At 36.4% G+C, this 21,674-nt stretch overlaps 1 protein-coding gene across 1 annotated transcript; it reads right to left on the minus strand.

The window, feature by feature from the left end:
• Window positions 1–1,637: 1,637 nt before the first annotated feature.
• Window positions 1,638–5,014, minus strand: LOC129771294 (tigger transposable element-derived protein 1-like). Its single transcript, XM_055774782.1, has 2 exons — window positions 2,514–5,014; window positions 1,638–2,462 (listed from the first exon to the last, which is right to left on the minus strand). The coding sequence occupies exons 1-2, from the start codon at window positions 4,102–4,104 to the stop codon at window positions 2,341–2,343; spliced, it is 1,713 nt and encodes a 570-aa protein (XP_055630757.1). The 5' UTR covers window positions 4,105–5,014; the 3' UTR covers window positions 1,638–2,340.
• Window positions 5,015–21,674: the final 16,660 nt, after the last annotated feature.

Here is a 21,674-nt window from a genome sequence, read left to right on the forward strand (position 1 = left end):
ACAGAAGTATGTAACATCGTATATTTTTTGACTGTCACTTTACAATATGTCAAAAGATTTGTCGGATATTTTGATCAATGGTTGAATAAGTATTCGAAATTCATTTGTGTAATTTTGAAAATAATCTATTGAACGAATGAGAGATACCACTTTTAAGCAATGTAATTCCTTTTGAAAAGCCTAATTTGAAAATTGAGTTACTTGAAGCACCCTTAACCATATGTGGTGAAGTTTTTTGCCGTAGTAATCGAGATGGTTTGTTTCAAATGTTTGTATAGAAATAAATACAGTTTCGAGGGTTCAAGTTTTTTTTTACTATTCTGGAGAAAAGGATGCTATCTATTTGCGTCCGATCTTAGCGATTGTTCTTCATCTACCAGTAAAAATATGTATATTCGTGATTCACAAAGGCTATTTACTTTTTCCAAAGAAAGACTGCCCCAATCGGACATAAGACAACCTAATATTTCTCCACGGTGAAAAAGTTCAAACGCTTTTTGCTTTTTTCTGAACTGAATTTGTTCATGCATATTATAGCATTTCATAGAAGCAGATATCATTTACTACGACTCAAAAGATAGACACATTTGGTTGATGGAGCTCAAAGTACTGTTTTGTCTCAAATTCCGAACACTTAATTTTCAAATGTAAATTTACTAAACTTTAATGTTATAAATAATAGAATAATGAAAGCCTTGACATTGTTTGAGGTATTGGCTACATTCAAATAACATTTACAGGTATCGATACAGCTTATAATTCATAAGACTAAGCATTTGCAAAAAATGTGTCGAAACCAATAACACATTGTTTGCGTTAGCAAATTCCGCAGTTTTTCAGTTTTTGTAGTTGTATAACTATTTTGTATGCTGTTTTCATGTTAAGTGCTATAAAAGGTATGGATCTACTAGAAATCTTTTATGCAGACATCTTCTTTAAAATTAGTATTAAAGTAGTGATCGGAATTTGAATCAAGTTTCGACGCATGATTCATATTCCGAACTGTAGTTTGGATACTCTATTTTCAGGCAAATACAGCAATAGTCCACAAATTAGGATGCAAGTACAGTCCAATTGTGGAGCAACTGATGTAAAGATGTTTGTAAGCTCCGTTCTTGTAGCACATAGTTCGCAGGCGCAATCCAACGAAAGCAAAATGAATTTTCTTGGTCAGGTTTTCAACTAAAACCACAATAATGAAACCGGATTTCTGAAGTAATATATTCACTCTATTATATACAGAGTCGATTATATACTGACACGATTATCTATGGTTCGATTATATACAATTTTGGACTATAATACACTCAGTTTGAAAAAAAAGTCTTATATCTCAAATAGCCTTTTTTCAAGAAAGAAAAAAAGTAATATTTCAAAGTTAAGGTGAAAGTTTATTGGATATTATAAGTACAATGGAGTAAAAACCGTGGTAATTAGGAAATTCTAATTGAAGACTCACCAGGAATTGTTTAAAATGATATTGCTGCGGAATAAGAAAATATAGGAGCTAGATGTCGAAGAACAAATTATAGAGCGTTCAGAAAGCTTCAATTAAATTTCAAGAAACAATCAAGTTTATTATGAATTTTTTTTTTGATAAAATTAATAACAAATTAAAAACTTTAGAGTTTTTGTCGCTCTAATTGTTGATAAAATTTACCAATTTAGATGTTTCATATAAAATACAAAATATAGAAACATAGAGTAACATTTTTTCTCATTTTTCGAACAGTACAACCAATTTTGCCAAGTTTTCGTAACTATTGATTGTACTTGTTTTTTATAGTTTATATGGTTGCGTGACCAAGGGCACTATATTTTAAATATTTTTTTCTTGAAAGCTTCTTCTTTCTAGAAAAAAGTTATTTATAGAAAAAGAGAAAAATCTGATTTTTCGGACCATCGGCAAACTCATAACTCGAAAACGATAAAAATCACATTTCTGATTTTCGATTATCTTGTGTGGAAAAACCAGAACTTTCAAGAAACATAAAAAAATATAGCGTCCTTGGATCATGTAAACTATAAGCAAACAAATACAATCAATAATTACGAAAACAAAATCCAACTGTTTTGCTAGTATAACATTTTTTCAAGAAAGACTAGCTAATTGGCTTTAATTTGATATATCGATCATGTGAAGCGGTCCAGTAGTTCGAAAGTAATTTTTTCAAATTGCATTTTTGCAATTTGAAAAAATTACAATACAAACAAATGTTTTCGGAATTTAGACAAATTTAATTAAACATATTTTTAGTTTTTTACCATGATATTTTTACCAATGTATTCATAAATCAATTTTATTGTAGTCAAGTGGAAAAAAGAATTTCTTTTATTGATCTAATCACTATCATTAGCAACACGTGGATGTTTGCGGTTAGATGATGTGGCGATATCTTCCTCATCCGAAGAAATCGGACGAGATCGTCTGCGTTCCAATGGTAAGCTGAAATCCTCGTCATCTGTAAAGATATTATTAAAATACTTTTCACTTTAAACATCAATGTCACTACCTTCATCGATAACTGTTGGCTGTGTTTTTTCGTTCAATCTATTGTAGCGAAGCATACACAGTTTCAAATCATTCCGAAATGAAACGGCTCTCTCAACACAAGGATCCTTTTCCATAAAATGTTTTACGAGGGTATCCGCTAATTTATTCCCGTCTTCGATATCACATGGCTTGATATCCCGGTCTTCATCGTCCTCTAAAGGCTCCGATGTGACTAAACTCTGCATCAGTTCATCATCTTCAATTTCGGTGTCTTCAAGAAGCTCTTCAACGTCTCTACTATCCATATCTTTGAATCCTTTCCCTCCAATTGCATGTGCCAGAATGAGAATTTCTGATTCTTCCACATTTGAAGGGTCTGTTGAACCAGCTTTCACGCATTCTGGCCATAGTGGCTTCCAGCACGAATTCAATGTTTTAGATTTCATAGAAGACAGAGCCTTTCCTATGAACGTCAGAGCGTCTCTTATCTTAAATTCTTTCCACGCTTGAATTACCGTCATCGTTTCATCGCTTTCAAGCTTTTCGAGGATGTACCGAAGACATTGTTTAATGTACAACTTCTTGAAAGCAGCAATTATTCCTTGATCTTGAGGCTGTAACAAAGAAGTTGTATTCGGTGGAAGAAACACAACTTGAACGTTTGGGTGCTTGATAACTAGGTGTCCTGGAGCGTTATCCAAAATCAAAAGCACGTGGAACTCCAAACCTTTTCCTTCCAAGTATGTTTTCACTTCCGGAATAAACATATCGTAAAACCATTCCTCAAAAACGGCTTTTGTGACCCACGCTTTAGTGTTAGCTTTCCAGTGCACTGGCAGTTTGTTGAAATCAGCCCCCTTCAACGAGCGGGGCGTCATAGCACGATTGATCAATAGCGGTTTCAACATAAGGTCGCCTGAAGCATTACTGCAAAATAACAGGGTAACCCTGTCTTTGGCCGTTTTGAAACCACTGGCATATTGCTCCTGCTGCGTAATGTAGGTACGAGACGGCATTCTTTTCCAAAAAAGACCCGTTTCATCTCCATTGAACACTTGGTCACCATGATACGCACCTTCTTTTATGATCTTAGCGAGCTTTGGAGGAAAACTATTTGCAGCCGAAACATCGGCCGATGCGGATTCACCCTTGATTTTAACGTTGCGAATGGAATTACTACGTATAAAGTTATAAAACCATCCCTTACTCGCGGTAAAGTCTTTCTTTTTACTTGAAGACGGCTCATTCTTCTCTAACCAAAGGTAAAGGCTCAAAGCTTTCTCCCTTATTAATTCCTGATCCAAGGGTATTTTCTTCTGCGCGTGATCTTCGATCCACATATGAAGTGCCTTTTCCATCTTGACCATCAATGGATCTCGTGTATATGATGAGGATTTTGTTGCATAGATAGTGCCCTGAGCTGCTGTCTGTCTGATGCTATCTTGATTCTTTTTAATTGTACGCACAGTCGATTCGTTGATTTTTAAATTCCTGCCGACGTTTGCAACAGATTTCCCATCTTGAAGGGCATCCAAAATATTGAGCTTCATTTCCAAAGAAAGAGACACTCTTGATCTGTTTTTTTTGAAGGCGGTTTTTTGCGAAGCCATTTTAGAGTATGCCTTTAATCAAAAATTTTGAATACTGCTGACGTCTTCAGCTAACTGTCGAAAAGCGGAACTGCACACGATTACCCCCAAGGTTGGGTAACTCGCTGGGAACTGGCCGAACTCGACCGAACACAAACTGGCTAGACTCTACAACCACCACGGTTCAGGAACTGCACTTTCACTTTAACTTTCACTGCAAGGTTAAATCACGAATAACTTCTTAATGCGATTTCGTCCTTTTATATGTGTTCAGTTCCACACCGAACGAACTGAAGCGACAGCATCTAGCAGCACACATAATTTGCACACGACCCCACAAACCACGAGTACCCCTCCCACAGCGCAACTATGAGCTAGCCATCACCAACACACGCTGTGCCCGACTGCATAAAAATAAAATTGGTTCACTCCGACTGAACGGATCAGTGAAAAATGCAGTGTGAATGATCGCAAAATATACTATTTCAGAGTGCGATTTAGGCTGTAACGATGACAATGAGTTCAAATTTGACGATATATTGACGAATACTGTTCGGAATTGTTCAGTCATAGTGAACCAACTCTCAAAAAATACATCATTTAGTTCAGTCAGAGCGGACTTTGTACGTATAGGCAGCCAAATAACAGCCTTTTTTGGCATGATACTTGATGTTTTTTTACAACTATCATACATCACAGTATTGGCAGAGAGTAGCTCAAACTTCTGAGAACAATATTGAACGAAAAAATTAAATGCTTTGTAAATTGCAGAGCATTAAACTTTATGTTCGTTTTCTCGAAATCATAAAAATGTCACATGGCCCGGTCTGACTTAACACCGACCATATAACAGATAGGTATGCTTTTAGAACAATTCAATGTAGCCAATACATATATAAGATACTGTAGAAACAGTTTGTATACTCTTACATTTGAAATTTGTTGTTAAAATAGTAATTTGAGGCAGGGTTAAAATATGCTTCTACGTATTTTGGTCATGCCAAACTAACCAAACAGCTCTTTACTTACCACTCGGTTGTTGCACGTTGGACGGAACAACAACTTGTAGCGATTTACAGATAATTCAAAGATAAAACAGGCATAAAATGCGTAAAAACCTACTTGTAACTACTTTCTAGTTGAATCTCTGACTGTTTTTTATTTATACAATAAGTATCTTCGGGAGCTGGGACCGACACTTATATTGTTCAAACGCTCTTGATGCGCGCTGAATGGGAAGCAGAGCATGAAAAAATCGGGGCTTAACGTGTTAAATCCATCGAAAAATGGATGAGCAATAAGCGGTAGAATCTGGACATTTTCAATCTGTACCCCCAACATGTTCCAGAAAGACAAAATCCTATGTTTAAAGGTGCTCCCCGCAGAAACAAGAGGAGCGCTATCGCGCTTCTCCGCACTCAAACGGTTAAACAGGTATTTACATGCAATCGGCCAAGGAGCTACCTTCGTGAAGCCTTGTGTCACGCAATATATGCACACAATATGCAATTTGTTTGAATATGGGTTGCATTTTATATCAATAATTCACTGACTATTAGTTTTTTACGTGTATTTTAAAATTTAGGGTGGTTTATTTTTACGCGGATTTTGGAATTTACGCGGTTTTTTTTACGCGGATTTTGGAATTTACGCGGTTTTTTTTTACGCGGATTTTGGAATTTACGCGGTTTTTTTTTACGCGGATTTTGGAATTTACGCGGTTTTTTTTTACGCGGATTTTGGAATTTACGCGGTTTTTTTTTACGCGGTTTTCGTTTACGCGGCACGTATCCCCCGCGTAAAAAGCGACTCCAGTGTATTTGCATTAAAGACTTATGTATTATACGTAATCGTAAAAGTGTCTTAAGCGCCAAATTAATAGTGTATAGTATATTAATAGTGACATGAAATTAAATTGTTCTCTGGAATGCTCCTCCTGTTCAGATAAAAGGCTAATAATACACAATCTTTTATATCTCATCCGACGACACAGTGACCTAAACGCCACCGTTGTGATTTTTCATTTTTTATACATTTTTTCGTCTAAGTTGCTGATGCTTCATTTTTAACAATTAAATACATTTTACTCGAGGGCAATGTTTGATTTATATATTCTTACTCTTTGCATAAAAGATTAATGCTTCATACGATTTTGTTCGCATAAAAGACTAACGTTTTGTACATAATCGCAAAAGTATCTTAAACGCCAAATTAATAATGTTTTGAAGAAATAAAATGCTTTCCGGAATATTTCTCCTGTTTGGATAATACACAAATAAAATAATATTTTATTTTTCATCCGATGGCAAAGTTACGCAAACGCCACTGTGGTGATTTTTCAATTTTTAAATGGTTTCTATTCTAGGGTCACATTTAATTTTTACATTCCATACATGTATTGTATAGTAGGAGAAACTCTACACTATTTATTATTTATTTGTTATTTTGGAATTTTCCTTAATGGTAAATTTTTTTCTCTATTTTGTAATATTTGTTAGTTTATGAATAAGTACACCTCTTTTAATTAATGTGATGAGAAAGCTTATCTCTTATTTCTTTTCTTACATATTTCGAGTTTCATTAAAAAGACAAACAGAATCAAATTCAACTGTATCAGCAAAAAAAAAAGAAGAAATATCATTGACATTCGTGTGATGATTATTCGCTATAGTTTTTCTCTTCTCTGCTATGGAAGGGTAAGAAGAAAACAGCATATAGTTCATCAAGTCCTTATTACTGTAAATTCTTGATGCTTTCCTTGTATGTTTCAACCTGTTCTCCCTGATCAGCCTGTGTGTAGCTTCTAAAGCCTCTTCCGATAACTGGCCAATAGGCAGATCAAATGCTTCCATAATATCTGAGCAATGTATCAATAACTTATGCACAGTTACAGGCATAAAATACCATCCGTACAGGCTTATGTAGATCTCTTGTATACGACAATAGTTTCTGGTATTTGGACATTTCAATTTTTCGCCCCGACGATATTATACGGGGAATTGTAGCGAAATTCGTTATCAGCTCCACACTTACCCCTGTTATTTCCGAGCTGGTTTGTGGATCCGAGAAAAAAATTCGTGCAGTGTTGCCGTCATTGCTTGAACCATACCCCGGTTTCGGCTTGTCGACAGCTAGACCCATCCTTGACTTGAACGCCTCTTGAATTTCTCGCTTCCTGCTTTCATACTCTTGCTCATGTTGAGCTGTTTTCACTTGCCAGGTTTTGAATGGCAATCTGTTGAAATGAATGATAGTTATTATTCTTACACTATTGAACATTCTATAATGCTAACCTCTAACCGATGTGAATTACGCATTCAAAACATTTTATCTTGCAGTGGGGACAGTGGTGACAGGCCTAGCTTGTAAGTTTCGGTATTTGGTACTGTCTCAACAGCCTTCGATGTATTCATCTATTTCGGAAAAGATCCACAAATTAAGCATTTTGCAGAAGCTTTATTTCTGGAAAGCACATTTGCCACCTTTCCATCTACCATAGTAAGATGGAATTCAAAACTTACAACGATCTGAGCGCTATCATTGTTGATGATGAAAATCTGTAACGCTTTAATTTTCTTCTCCATTTCTGACTGAATGCCAATAATAGCTTGTGAGTCTTCCTTCGTGAACACAAATTTAAGCGGTCTATAGTACGATGTTGAACTTGGCCGAGGATTTATCCAGATGATAGCGTTATTTGCGGAGTCGATCAGTTTTAAGGGAACCAGTGCAACAACTAACAAACTTTCGTCTGAACTTCCTGCTTCCGGAAACTTTTGCTTGTATGCACTATGCCCTAAACTGCCGTCAAAACCCTATTACAGACGAGGTTGACTGAAGTTGAAGTCATTAGCGAAATTTCTTTGACGATGCTAGCGGATGTGCAATTCATGAGATCTTGTAAATCTACTTCAGCAGACGTCTCTGTCGCAGAGATCAATTTAGGAGTTATTTTTGCTTTTTCTTGTTTCAATGCATAAAGACTTGGTAGCAAATTTGGATGTATTTCATTCAAAGTACTTCGAAGTACATTGTACTTTCATTCAGAGAGATCTAAATCAACATATAGAGCCAGTGCTTGTGCCGCCGTCAGTGTTTTCTCCTGATTTCCACTCGAACAGTTTGATACATTGGCAGCGAATGCAAGCTCATTGCATTGTTGTTAACAAGATCATCAACACGTCGCCTTTTTGTCTTTTTCGAACATTCGTTAAACGATTTCTGAGGTCTTCCTTTACCAATTTGAGGAACAGACCACAAATCGTCTCTAATTTTACCTTTCTGATATGCCGGAAGTTTAACTGGTTTTGACAACCAGTCAGAATTTTGCTTTACCAATTTTTAAATATGATCTGCAGCATTTCGACCATCTCTGGTTAATTTTGTAGCAATAAACTTTGCAAAATTTCAAAAGCTCTTCTTCAAATTCTTTAGAGAAATCATCCGTATCATAAAAACTCAACAAAAAGGTGAACAAATGATCTTTTCTTTGGGAGGCGTCAACTGGGAGCCATTGTTGGAAAATTTGCTTATTCTTGATTGTAGAAATATAATCTAAAAATGTAAACTGTGGTCAGAAGAGCAGACTTGAGCAACAAGAATCACTTGCAGAATATCAAGGGTATAATGACTGAAAAGTTGAGGGGTGTTTTGGAGCGGAAATCCGCGGAACTTTTTTTGCCGAAGGATTTGAAATTTTAGTATCTTTTTTTTCTTAAGGAACAAAACTACCTTAACAAAGAAGCGTTTATTTTCGCAGTGATTGCGGCATGTCCCAATAATAGTTAAGGAAACGGATTATACTTACGTGTTGCTACCGTCGCCATTTGGGGTTTCACTTTAAAATATATCGAACGTAAACGAAAACCCAATGTAAAACTGTGATGAATTACTGAAAATTAATTTGCCACGTGCTTAGAAGAAACTTCTTGACTGCACATGCACTTAGTTTGGGTGAATATAAAAGTGATTTTTTTTGTCTTTTGTCTATGGGACGCCGCACTGTGCGACGTTCCTGAGGTTCCCCCACGAGAGGTAGCGGCGTTTGTTAACTACTGTAGGGATCAACAAGGACTTCATCATCGGATGTGATGCCAACGTTCATCACACAATGTGGGCAAGTACCGACATTAACTGCCGAGGTGAGTGTCTTTCAGAATTTCTCTCGTCAAACAACATAGATATTGCATACATAGGAACTGAACCAACATTCATATATGCAATCAGACAAGAAGTCTCCTAACGTTGTGTAGCCCGGTTATTCTTGACAAGATTCATAACTGGCACGTTTCCGAAGAGGCGTCTTTGTCTGATCATAGAAACATTATTTTTGAATGGGATGGTGGTATGACAGCTCAGAGAGAATACCGAGATCCCAAAAAAAAAAACAACTGGGATTGGTATTCCCTCGAACTCGAGTCAAAATCTCTAAACTCAAAAATAAGGTCGATTCAGTAGCTTGAATCAGCTTCAAAAGAATTAAACGAAACGATAGTCTCTGCCTACAACAGCAATTGACCACTAAGAAGAGTTCCTTTAACAAGAAACGGCTTGAACAGCTTCGCAAAACAGCGCGGAAACTGTTCAACAGAGCAAAAATTACTTCGGACTGGTCTCAATACAAAACGGCTCTAACTGAGTACAGCAGATAACTGAGATAACTAAAATAATTGGGGCTACAATATTGTCGAACGATGTTTATCTCTATCTATAAAGATAAAATATCTTTTATTTCATCGACAATTTTGGTCACCCTATTTTTGATAGCATAAAAATAAGCGCTCAGTTTTTTAATGGTGATCCCAACGCAAAATAGGAAAAATACTCTATATCGATTATTTTAAGAGATAGAAATAAACTTTATTCTACAAAGATGTTTTAAATAACTGAATATCTTAAATAACGATCTTCTGATAAGTTTAGAGGTAAAAGGATTCGAGGTTGTGGGCTTTGCCGATGATCTAGTCATAATGGTATGTGGCAAGTTCAACGACGTATTATCGAGCAGAATGCAGATTGCCTTAAACATTACCCAATCTTGGTGTATCACAGAAGTTCTGAGCATAAATCTCTCAAAAACAACAATTATTCCTTTCGCCAAAAAGAAAAAACTTCATCTGTAGTCTTTACATCTTGGGGGAGAGGAAATAAAAAGCAGCGCTGAAATATCTAGGTGTTATCTTAGATGTTAAACTAAACTGAAACGCGCATATTCAATAATCAGCAAGGCCAACTCAGCCCTATGTGTATGCTCTAAAATGATAGGAAGAACATGGCCAAAAATGGTTATGTGGGTCTACACTGCACTTGTACGGCCTAGGATAACCTATGCCTCACTTGTATGGTGGCCAAAGACTAAGGAGACTGTAGCTACAAAAAAGCAGAACAAACTCCAACGACTAGCATGCAATTACTGGAGCAATGCAAAGCACTCCTTCAAAGGCATTGGAGGCTATCCTTCACCTGGTACCTTTGAACCAATGTGTTCAGCTAGAGGCTAAAAAAGCGCTCTAAAGCTTAAAAGATGGAAAAAAATACTAGACGGGGACATCCTGAATCTCTTACCCATTGGACCAGCCTTAGAGATGAACAGTGATTGGATGGAGCCTAGGACTAATTATGACATTCCATACAGAGTGATCGAACATTCTCGTTCAGTATGGGATGAAGGTGGCCCCAACGTTCGTAATGGTTCAATCATGTACTACAGTGATGGGTCGAAAATGGGAATCAGAACAGGTGCCCGAGTGTATGGTCCCAAAACAAAAATCTCTGTGGCTATGGGAAACTGGCCAACAGTTTTTCCGGCAGAAATAATTGCAATAATAGAATGTTCAAATGTCTGCTTCGAAAGAAAATATAGACATGCTAACATCTGCATATTCTCTGACAGTCAAGCGGCACTTAAAGCTCTAAATGCCTTCAAGTGCTCTTCAAAAATTGTCTCTAAATGCATTTCCCTTTTACGGCAATTAAGTCAGATAAGTTCGGTACAATTGTACTGGATTCCTGGCGATTTCGGTATAGAGGGCAACGAACGAGCAGATGAACTTGCCAGGAACGGCTCAAACTCACCATTCACTGGTCCAGTACCATTCTGTGGACTTTCTGACTGTGTGTTGAAAAGTGAGCTGAATAAATGGGAAGACCGGGAAGTGACAGCCAATTGGAGGGCTGCAAAACTTAAACAGACGAAAAAATTTGTTACGCCGAGTATTAGAATAACTCAACAGCTGCTAAGCCTTAGTAAGAAAAACTTCAGCACATTCACTGGTCTTGTAACAGGACAATGTCCGAGTAAATACCATCTTAAAAACATAGGTTTAGCACAAGATGATATTTGTCGTTTTCGTAATGCCGAAAGCGAAACCTCGGAACATTTGTTCTGTAACTGCGGAGCTTTAACTAGGCGCAGACGCAATTTATCAAACAGATTATCCCTGATTGGCACCTATCTCGCTATAGCATTCAGTCTACTCTTTCATCATCTTTACCCAAACTAGCGTTGGCAGAAAACATTTCATCTTTGGCAGAATAGATGCCATTTCCTGTGCATGAGAGTCAAATGCGCAAATAATGAGCTGTTTTAACAGCTTAAAAAAGGTTTGTATGTATGCGAGCAGACATCTATTTCTGTTTTCTTTTCTCTTTTCATTTGGGATTGTGCCAAAAAAAAAGTCCATATGACGTCAATGGGGATCGAACCTAGGCCGGCCGGAATGCAAGGATACTTTACACGACCACGCTATCCATATAGCTACCAGCGCTAATATATTAAAGCGGGATAATATTACACCTCATCATAAAATGAAGTTGGAAGGTGTTTTCTAAGACGATAAAGAAGAACATGAACGAGAATATATATCTTTCTCTGTCTGGGCCGTGTATTTGGCAAACTCTACGAAAAGCTTTCATATGCTTTCATTTGTGTCTCCTGTTTCACTCGTTCATATTGGCTCTAGCATATATATTATACAAATGATATACATGTTTTGGGGAGTAGAACATTTTATGTTATCTTTCAGCTCATTTAATGTAATAAATTGGGATGCCAGAACATGTGCTAAAAATTAACTTTGGGTGTAGTAGATAAGCTCGAAGTGTAGTATAAAAAAGGGGTATACCACAATAGTTCAAAATAATGGACGCAATGGTTCACACGCAACAGGGGGAAAAATGCACTTGTATTTTTTGTAATACGTCGAATGAAAAATCGTAAAAGTTCAATCTTTTTTTGTCATTCAGTTTTAGCGTGTTACCCTGTTCTCTCTAGTTTCATATAACGTGGAAAGATGCAAAATTCTGCGTCATATTTATCCTATTCCTACCAAAGAACACTGAGTTGGGAGTGAAAAAAAAAGCTTTAAAAATCTAGTTTCGAAAGTTGTGAGGAGTAATAAGCTCGAAGTAAACTATCTGTTCAATAGCTGAATTGGGTTGCCGATAGATGGTGGATAACCTGCCGATATGTGTGGGCTGATCGGCTATGCATTCTTTGTGGTTCTGTTAGGCTATGAATTGTTTTTTCACGAGTTAGAAACCGCGGTTCTAATAAAAATCAGTTCATAACAAATTCACTACTTTATTATTAACTTGACTAATTTAATACACCAACATTTTTGTGGTTGATTTTCGGATTCTAAAAGACTGTGTCCTTAAACAATAGAATGGCACCAGTATTTATGAAGGGTTCGTGGGTATCAATCGTTGTATCATTGCTACCACGCGATTATGACGATACATCAAGTTAAGGGGTGTCTCGATCGAAAATTACGCTATCAAAACGATTTTTAGTGGTATTAAATACCAGTGTCACCAGTGTCAATTATTCATTGTAACAAACAAAAAGCCGAGGAAAATTTGAATTAAAAATTGAATACTGATGTTAATAAAACATTTCTTGAAAAAACAATGAGAAAAAATAAATTTCAGTTTACCATAGTCGATCTGCATGCCAAAAGAGTTCGAAGTTGGAATCATTGATGTAGCGCTAAATCTATCTGTATCTAGAATTGAAAACTGGATTTTATTATTTTGCTAATTGTCGATAAATTGCTTATTTGCCTCGGTTGAATTTTACTGTAGAATCTGGATTATAAGAACAAAAAAAAAATTAAAATGAAAAAATACACAACAAATTCCTCAATCTTAATCTTTAAATCTTTAAATTCAATCTGGATCTTCAATCCTAATTTGCAATTTTGTTATTTATCGCAAACCATTAGACGCGCACTTTTTTAGTTATTTTATTAGGGTGACCATTTCCATTTTAGGGTGGTCCGAAAAATGATTTTTTTTTACATTTTTCCCAAAAAATACGATTTAGCCTTTTATCAAAAGATATTGGATCTGCAAAAAAAAAGAAGATTGATTGATGTTTTTTTGACAACATAGCAACAAGCAACAAAGTGGGCATAAAAGAACCCGATTTCCGGTGATTTTTCGGTTTCCCAATAACTCAAATTGTAACATCTGCGACACTATTAAATGAAGTTTGATTGAGCTAATATTATTCTAAGTTTCATTAGGGTGACCATGAAAGGACGTTTTTTCTCTATCTTTTATATTTCAAATCCTAAATCAAAATTGTCTTCAAACGACTTTTAGAGCTAATCAAGACAAATATTCTGCGATGCAGAACTTGTTAATATCATAATCCTACTTAAAGCTATTGATGCTTTTTCACCCAAAAACTCATGATTTCAATCTTAATTTACTCAAATATAAAAATAACATAGTTTTGGAAATCCCACATTATGTAGAGTGAAATATTTCAAATGCCGTCAACAAACATTTTTTATGTTTGCCCCAAAAAGAATGACAAACGAATGGAGAGAGCGTATTTTTTGAAAAGAAATATCAATATCTTTGAGTAGAATTGAAATATTGACAAGTTCTGCATCGCAAAATATTTGGTTCAGTAAGCTCTAAAAGTGTTCTGAAGACAGTTTACATTTAAAATTTGAAATATAAAAATTAGAGCAAAAAAAAAACGTTTTTTCATGGTGACCCTAACGCAACTTAGAAAAATATTGACGCAACCCTCGATTTTATTTAAACGTGGAAAAGCTACACAAAATTACAATATCGTATGACCAATTTAAATCACTAATTGTTTAAAAGGGTTATATAAACAACATTTTAAAGACACAGTCTGCAATCTGACTAAAAATTTAACTTAATATTAAAAACTATTATTTTCTTTATTCATTTCCATTCAATATTTTCATTTATATCTCTGAAGATGGCAAGAGTGCCTTAAGCTAATACGCGTTTTTGAATGCTCTTTTGTTATATTTATTTCCATTTTTTTGCTGGTTTGTTCATTTATACTCCCATTTAGGTGTAGCTATGCATCAAATTGTTCAAAAGTTATGTTTACTATGAGAATGTTTCATTTACAAAAATTATGTTTTTGGCTTGTATTTTTCCAGTACGGGGCAAGAGTGCCAATCTTATAAAAATATAATTTTTGATGAAAAAAGCACTGTGAAATTCACGGTGGTTCAAAAGAACGCAAACTCGAGTTCTGGTGGCGTTCACGAAAACCGGCAAGCCAATCTTCTCCGGCCAATTTGGATATTTTGACGAACGAGTGATCTAAATGATTTCACTCTGCGATTTTATACCCTTGGTTTGGGATGTCGTGTGTTGTCAGCCCATAAAATAACTTCTGCATATTAAGGATGTGACTCACGAGTTACTCCTCCTGTTATTTAGAAAACACAGTTTTAAAACGGCCTAACTTCTGCACATATTTGGCCAATGTTCTTCTGGGCAAACTATATTGCTCCGCAGCTCGTCTCCATGATTTACAGAATGTACGGCAACAACCATAGTTTCCATCTGCCACTGGTTTCGGAACGAAGTCCGTTCATATTTACAAACCATGACCACAACAAACACAACCACGATTACACTATTTGCGTTTGACAGATCGAATTCGACGTTACGCTATGGCATTTTTACACCGGTAATAATGGCTCCTTTTGCCCCGGAAGTTGAGAGATAACAAATTTCTATTTTATTGAAATAAATGCGTACGATTTAAATTAATTCATACAGTAAGTTGAAGAAAAATGATTATTCTATTTGTATTTATGGGTGGAGTCATGCAAACATATAGAAACTGAGGGTATTTCGTTAATTTGCGCCTGTGCGTTCTTATATAGATTGCAGTTGTAAGAAGATCAGTTAGTATTTATCTGTTTTCCAATAAAAAATATTTATGGTTCTGGCTGATAATATGTGAGATATATGCAGTATCTGTATAAAACAAAGTTCTGTAGTTAAATAATTGTAAAAGATGGAAACATGCAAAATAATCAGATGTGTACTCTTGCCCGGGTTCCCCTACACTAGAAAGGACTATTCGAAAATCCCACTTTTTAACAAGTTATATACATTTTAGTTATACGGCGTTTAACGGCCTTGACAAAAAACTTCAAACGTGTTATTTTTGTAACAAGTTTTTTTAAGCTGTCGTATATGATATCTCAAGTTTCACCGAACCAATTTATTTCAAATTTGATGTGAATAAATCTTTTTGACAATATCTTTCATTTGCATGAATCAATAAAAAATACAAATTTTGAATTTCACTTTTCAAAAATAAATAAACTGCCATTGAAAACATGCTAAAAAGTAATATCTTTTCAAATGGCCGCCATTTCGTCAAAACCTCTTTTGCACGAGGTTCATACCATAGGGGCATTTTTCTGATTCAGAATCTATTCCATTTTTATTGTTTCAGATAACCAGAAAGGTCGGAATCGTCATTGCACAACTTTTTTAATCACCAGCTTTCAACTAATCTAATTTTGAATATTCTGTTCCGTTCCGTTCTTGTTGTGTCAATGATGAAATAATGGACGGTATAATATTCTTTGTTTCATTTGTTCAGAGATCGAAAAAACGTCTGAAAGTTGTGCCTCTACACTAGAATACTTCCTCTCCACAGAAAGCCTAGGAACATTTTTATCAAATTCAACAAAAAAAAATAATATCGCAATTCACAAATCAAAAGTTTTCCTAATGGATACTGTAATAAGAATTGCTTGTGAAAAAATCTTCAGTTTATAAAATAGAAGAAAACGATTAGAAAAACGAGGTCATGATCATGAGCTTATCAATTAAAGGTTGACAGGTGTGGAACATTCGGTCTCAGTGCTTCTACTATTACAGCAGAAATAATCAAAATTTAAAAAATCATCGATGAAATATAATCATACTGAAACCACCAATAACAAAGGAAAAACAAAATCAGAAGCGTTCAAGTCAAATATTAATTCTCTTCAGCCACGACGTGTAGGGGAAAGGGGGGAATTTGGACCACCTAAGCAAATCGCCTAATATTTCCAAACCAACACGGTCTAAACAAAAAATGTCACATTGCATACTAAGCTACATTTGTTTTCTCTCAATAAATAATGTTTAATCATTATATAAAGCTTCAATCTACCAAATATATCATAAAATAAAAGAGATGATTTTTGGACATTAAAATTTGATGGAGTAATTTGGTCCAGTGTGTATTTCATCGAAAAAAAACATATTTATGTTTATGTGAAGTATTTTGGGATAATATTACAATCAGTAATAATGTTTTGGGATCGCTACCAGGTGTCTTGGCCAGATTCCAGACCAGAAAAGTTGGATTGACACCATCTCGAATTCTGCATGAATCTTTTCACTGTTGGTTGTGCATTTTCAAACTTTGTTGATGCTTGGTCAAAAAAAATCCGTTCTCGATGACCTACGTTGCTCTTTTAAGCTCCTCCTTCCTCCAACGTTGTTTGTCCATCCTCTTTTTGTAATTCAGAGGCATCTGGAATCAATTAGACAAAAAAAGACTCAAACCTGTAGGACCAATTCACCCCACAGAAACGTGTCCATGTCACCCCACAAAACACGCAAAAATTAAAATGCAATTAATTTCATTTATTGTTATCAAACTTACAGTTTCACTACATCAAATTGTTCCTCTTCTGTAGGCGAACAGAACTGTACTGCACAATACATTTTTTGACGATCAAAGTGCTTGCTGTGTTTATGCTACCGTTTCCCTCTACTTGTTAAGTTTTACCAAAGGTTTTTTACTTTAGGTACATACGGTTCAACATTAGAATGACATTAGAAAAAATCCAAGTTGAGCCGTTTGAGATAAAGGGGTGGTCCAAATGTGTGCTCCCTTGGCCGAGTGGTTAGCGTCACAACTAACATGCCGGGTGTTCGGGTTCGATTCCCGTTCTGGTCGGGGGAATTTTTCGTCAAAGAAATTTCCTCCGACTTGCACTGTGATCACGCGTATTCTAGAGCTTGCCACTCAGAATGCATTCAAGGCGTGTTACTTGGCATAGAAATCTCAACTAAGTACTAATAAAAATGACGCAAGTAATACTACGTTGAGACGGCGAAGTTCCTCTAGGAACGTTAGTGCCATTGAAGAAGAAGGAAGGGTGGTCCAAATCACCCCATATGACCATATCACCCCGTGTTACCCTACGATAGCATTCTTTCTAGCTTCAACGAGTAACGCTGTGTGGGACCAATATACAATCCTGCAGCTCAGACCAGCAGCATTATAATCTGCAAGCTGTTTACAGACAATTCATGCTAATCGGATGTGGCTGAGAACAATGCGGCTGTTATTATCGGTCTTCCGTACAAGAGAGGGTGTCCACCATTTAAAGCTGCTGGTTTGTGCAAACTGTCAACAAAAAGTAACGGTCCAGTTGCAATCAACCGAACGTCTAATGGTGTTCTAAATCCGCAAGCACCCACACACACACACACACACAGATAACCAGGGTATGAGAAAAAAAAGGACACGCTCGGTTGGCGTCCGAAATACGAAACAACGCTCCGAGGGGTATGCTGGGGGAGTACGGCAAAGTGCCGCAAATAATCAGCTCACTGAGGCTTATTTGCATAAATGTACAATCATTTATGGTCCAGCAAAACGTTTCCCCCCTCACATGTGGAATGTACTTATTGTACGTATCTACGCTGGACTAATTTCAAACAATAACCCTTTTTGGATTTTTTCCTCTCAAACCCATTGCCACCGCTACACTCCGGCCGAAGGGACGGATGACTCCTCTGCCCGCTTTTACGCTGATGGAGATGTATGAAGTGGATGCTTCAGAGAATGGGTAACTGTGGCAACCGAGCGTAGTAAGAGAGCTGGTTATAGAGTTGCTGGTTATTTTTTCGCACCGAACCCGTCGGACGGTGGTTTGAGGTTGATGGGCAGAGGACTCGTTGCAAAAATGTTGAGACGCCAACAACGAGGCACGTCATCACGCTCAAAGCTCGCTCGAGATATTTGCATTTATGATTAATCGGATGATGGTATTTGTCCAAAGTTTTTCACCCGAAATGGGGTGGAAAAACATAAAGAAAATCTTTGTTCCACAGCAGCGGAGAAGGCATCGAAATAAACAAAAAAAAAGGCGGAATAAACAGTCGCTATTTCAAATGTGTGTAACATTGGCAGAAGCCGGAAAATAAAACAAGGATGTTTGAATTAGGAATAAAGTTCTCCTAACGCTAAAGGTCACAATGTTAATTGTGATCAAACATTTTCTCTGTGGTTAAATTGGCGATGAGAATCTGACTCATTATAATCTTGCACTGAAGTGAGACTTGCAGTGTTTTTTTTCGAGATTTACATTTCCGTATACGAGAACCTTTCACTTTAAAATTCTCCGCATAAGCCATAACTCCTGGCGGCAGAAGATTAAACCAGAAGCGAAACGAGCACGTCTGAAGTGGAATATATGGCCACTATTGCCTTTAAATCACCCGTAGAACCATATCATCCAAGAAGACATATGACGAATGCTTTCCTTTCGAGCGCACAGCATCTTCTTCTTCTTCTTCTTCTTCCAGGCGCACTGCAGTATGGAAAGAACCGCGCCTAGTAAACCGGAAATTTAATTTCCCGCTCTTTTGAATTTTCGACGGCAACAAGAAGTACTCGTGTTTTTGTGGGTGCAGCGAGTGTGGAGAGCATCCCGGTCTGTACATGGGTACGGATGGCAGTTTGAAACTGCCTCCATTTCAGGAAATTCGAGCTGATCGCTATCTATCACCCTCCCGCGCCAGCAGCTCGAAGCTGGAGGAGGAGCCGAAGCGGGGTCGCACGGGAAATATTGATACAAACCGGGGGTTCCATCTTCTCGAGACGGCTCTTTTGCAGGCAGTCAGGATCTTAGACTTCTGACGGTTCCATTTCTCACATGTATGTCTGCTCTGTCTCTTTTTTTTGTGTTGCTTGGTGAACAAGTGGGGAAGCTGCAGGAGAGAATAGATTGCCGTTTGCTTGATGTTATCCCCGATATATGAAAAGCCGAGAGTATAAAATAAAATAGTCCCCCGATGAAGGCGACAGCTCTAGCCGGGGAAGGAAAGCAGCACATCCTGGATTGGCACGATAGCGTTTACAAATGTAACTTCCGACATGTCGCATTCGAGCAACGACGGGGCCCTAGTCAAACGCAACTCGGTTGAAATTTAAATTGCAATAAAATCAACAGAATATCGAAAAATAATGATATCGTGTGTTCCAAAATAAATGGAACTTTTTTCGAAATAGCATCGTATAGGGATGCCACTTATTAGTGGATTTTTGAGATGGAAAAGTGAATGATTGGCGATCATTGACGTCCAGCCATTTAATGTAGACAGAATAACAATATGATTAGAGGTCGAGTTTTATCTGTGGAAGTGAGATCTATAGCAACCGTGCAGAAATGAATATCAATTGAAGAAATATTATGAAAATCTTCTCCTAAAAATTCCTTTGAAGTTTAATCTATTCAAACGAAATTCCAATGATTGCTGACTAGTTTTACTATGTATTTATTTCGTTTATGTTCATTTTTTATATCGTCGAGTATTTGCCATAGAGCAATTTCACGCCAAGTCAGCCGATCGCTGAGCCGATGCTCTTAATTTTTGTTTTTTGAAACTTGGTACATATTAAAACTACTTAAAATCACAATTTTACATCATTATATGACCAATTTAAATTATGACTGATTTTTTAAAAAACTTATCCAAAATCATTGATCTTTCTTTCAAAAAATCGTAACTCAGAATCCAGATGTCTGATTAAAATATAATAATACTAGCTGACCAGGAAAACGTTGCTCTGCCAAATAAATTATTTCTAGTGAATATTTTGGGTGTTGAATAAAACACACTAATGTATTGTAAGTGTGTTTGAATATTTTAAAGATCTTTAAAATAAATCGAATGTGACCGATAAAAACGAATTAAATAATTTGAACGAAAGGTTATATGATGTTTCTTGGTGTATTTCATTAACGTAACTGATATGTTTGATCTCTTAAAAGTTAAACGTCAACTGAAAAAAGTAATTTAAGTTTGTCGTAAAGTAGAAAAAATGAAATATAGAAAATCAATATTTATTGCTGTCTCCTTGTTAGAAAATACGTGCATGTGACTTTCAACATGGCTTAGTTTATAACAGCTTGGTCTCGTTCATAAATTGGAAAACAGCGATACGCCAGCTAACTTCAAAAGAGCTGATTAATCGGCCTGTTTGGAATCGCGTTGTTTTATCGTTGTCATTCAATCGAGGAGTATTCACATCGGTAATCTAAGTTTGAAACACAGCCATATTGCTTCCTTTATTCATGGATGTTTTTATTACTTTTCACCGATTTGTAGAACTCAATATTCATATATGCATATGAGTGATCGGATTTTACAATTCGATCGAAATCGACTTTTACACTCTTAAATTCGTTTGCCTTGTCGCGAAACAATGGTCAAAATAAGTCATCCGTATTTGTGGTTCAATTTACTCTCTATCTGATCGGCATAATTCCGGAAATAATTCTAAATTGTTGAAATTTAAATGAAAATTATTATTCGATTTCGTTTGGATGCTAAATTTGTTTTGAATGTGTTTGAATGCTAAATTTTGCGTGTTTATTCCACCCGAAAAACCATTACTATTTTTGCTTCATACAAATGGAATATGGAGACCAATGTTGTCTACGTCGAATTGCGTGGCAAGGTTGTCACATTTGCTCAACTCGATTGGACGTGAGCTTGAACAGAATGCAAAATTGCGCTTTTTCCATTCAACAGAATACAACCAACAATATGTGGGGACGAATACGATCGAACTTCATTTTGTGTTTGAACACACGCGCAATGTCATGCCAATGCATTGCGCTTTGGCCTGGCTATAACTAAAGCTGTGTCGGCGTTGCTCATGATAGTGTCTAGCAAGTGAATGTATTATTCCTAGCAGCGCTTTTGTTGATTGTGTAGTAAAAATTGCAGTCGTTCAATCTCTACCTTCGCGTATATGTCGACCATAAATTGTTGGCACAGCTTACGATATCTTGAATTGGCGTTTCTTGACCATGTCAAATCACCATATGATAAACATAAAAATCCTTCGAGCGCGCCCTCTGTTTGTTTCGTCGCATGTTCATAAATATTAAATCAAAATGAGAAATGTTCATAATGAATTAAGTATCTGTGACGGGGTCTCGTTGGTCTAATGTTTATGCAAGAGATTTTTCGTTAAAGAAACCCTTCTGACTTGC

Source organism: Toxorhynchites rutilus, chromosome 2, assembly GCF_029784135.1.
Source record: "Toxorhynchites rutilus septentrionalis strain SRP chromosome 2, ASM2978413v1, whole genome shotgun sequence".
In the NCBI taxonomy this organism is placed as follows: Eukaryota; Metazoa; Arthropoda; class Insecta; order Diptera; family Culicidae; genus Toxorhynchites; species Toxorhynchites rutilus.

What these genes read in the sequence shown, in the direction of transcription:
- LOC129771294 (XM_055774782.1), bottom strand. Translation starts at nt 4,104, where the DNA reads ATGGCTTCGCAAAAAACCGCCTTCAAAAAAAACAGATCAAGAGTGTCT. An exon ending in GCCAACAGTTATCGATGAAG is followed by an intron (nt 2,463 to 2,513) that starts GTAGTGACATTG and finishes ATATCTTTACAG; the next exon opens with ATGACGAGGATTTCAGCTTA.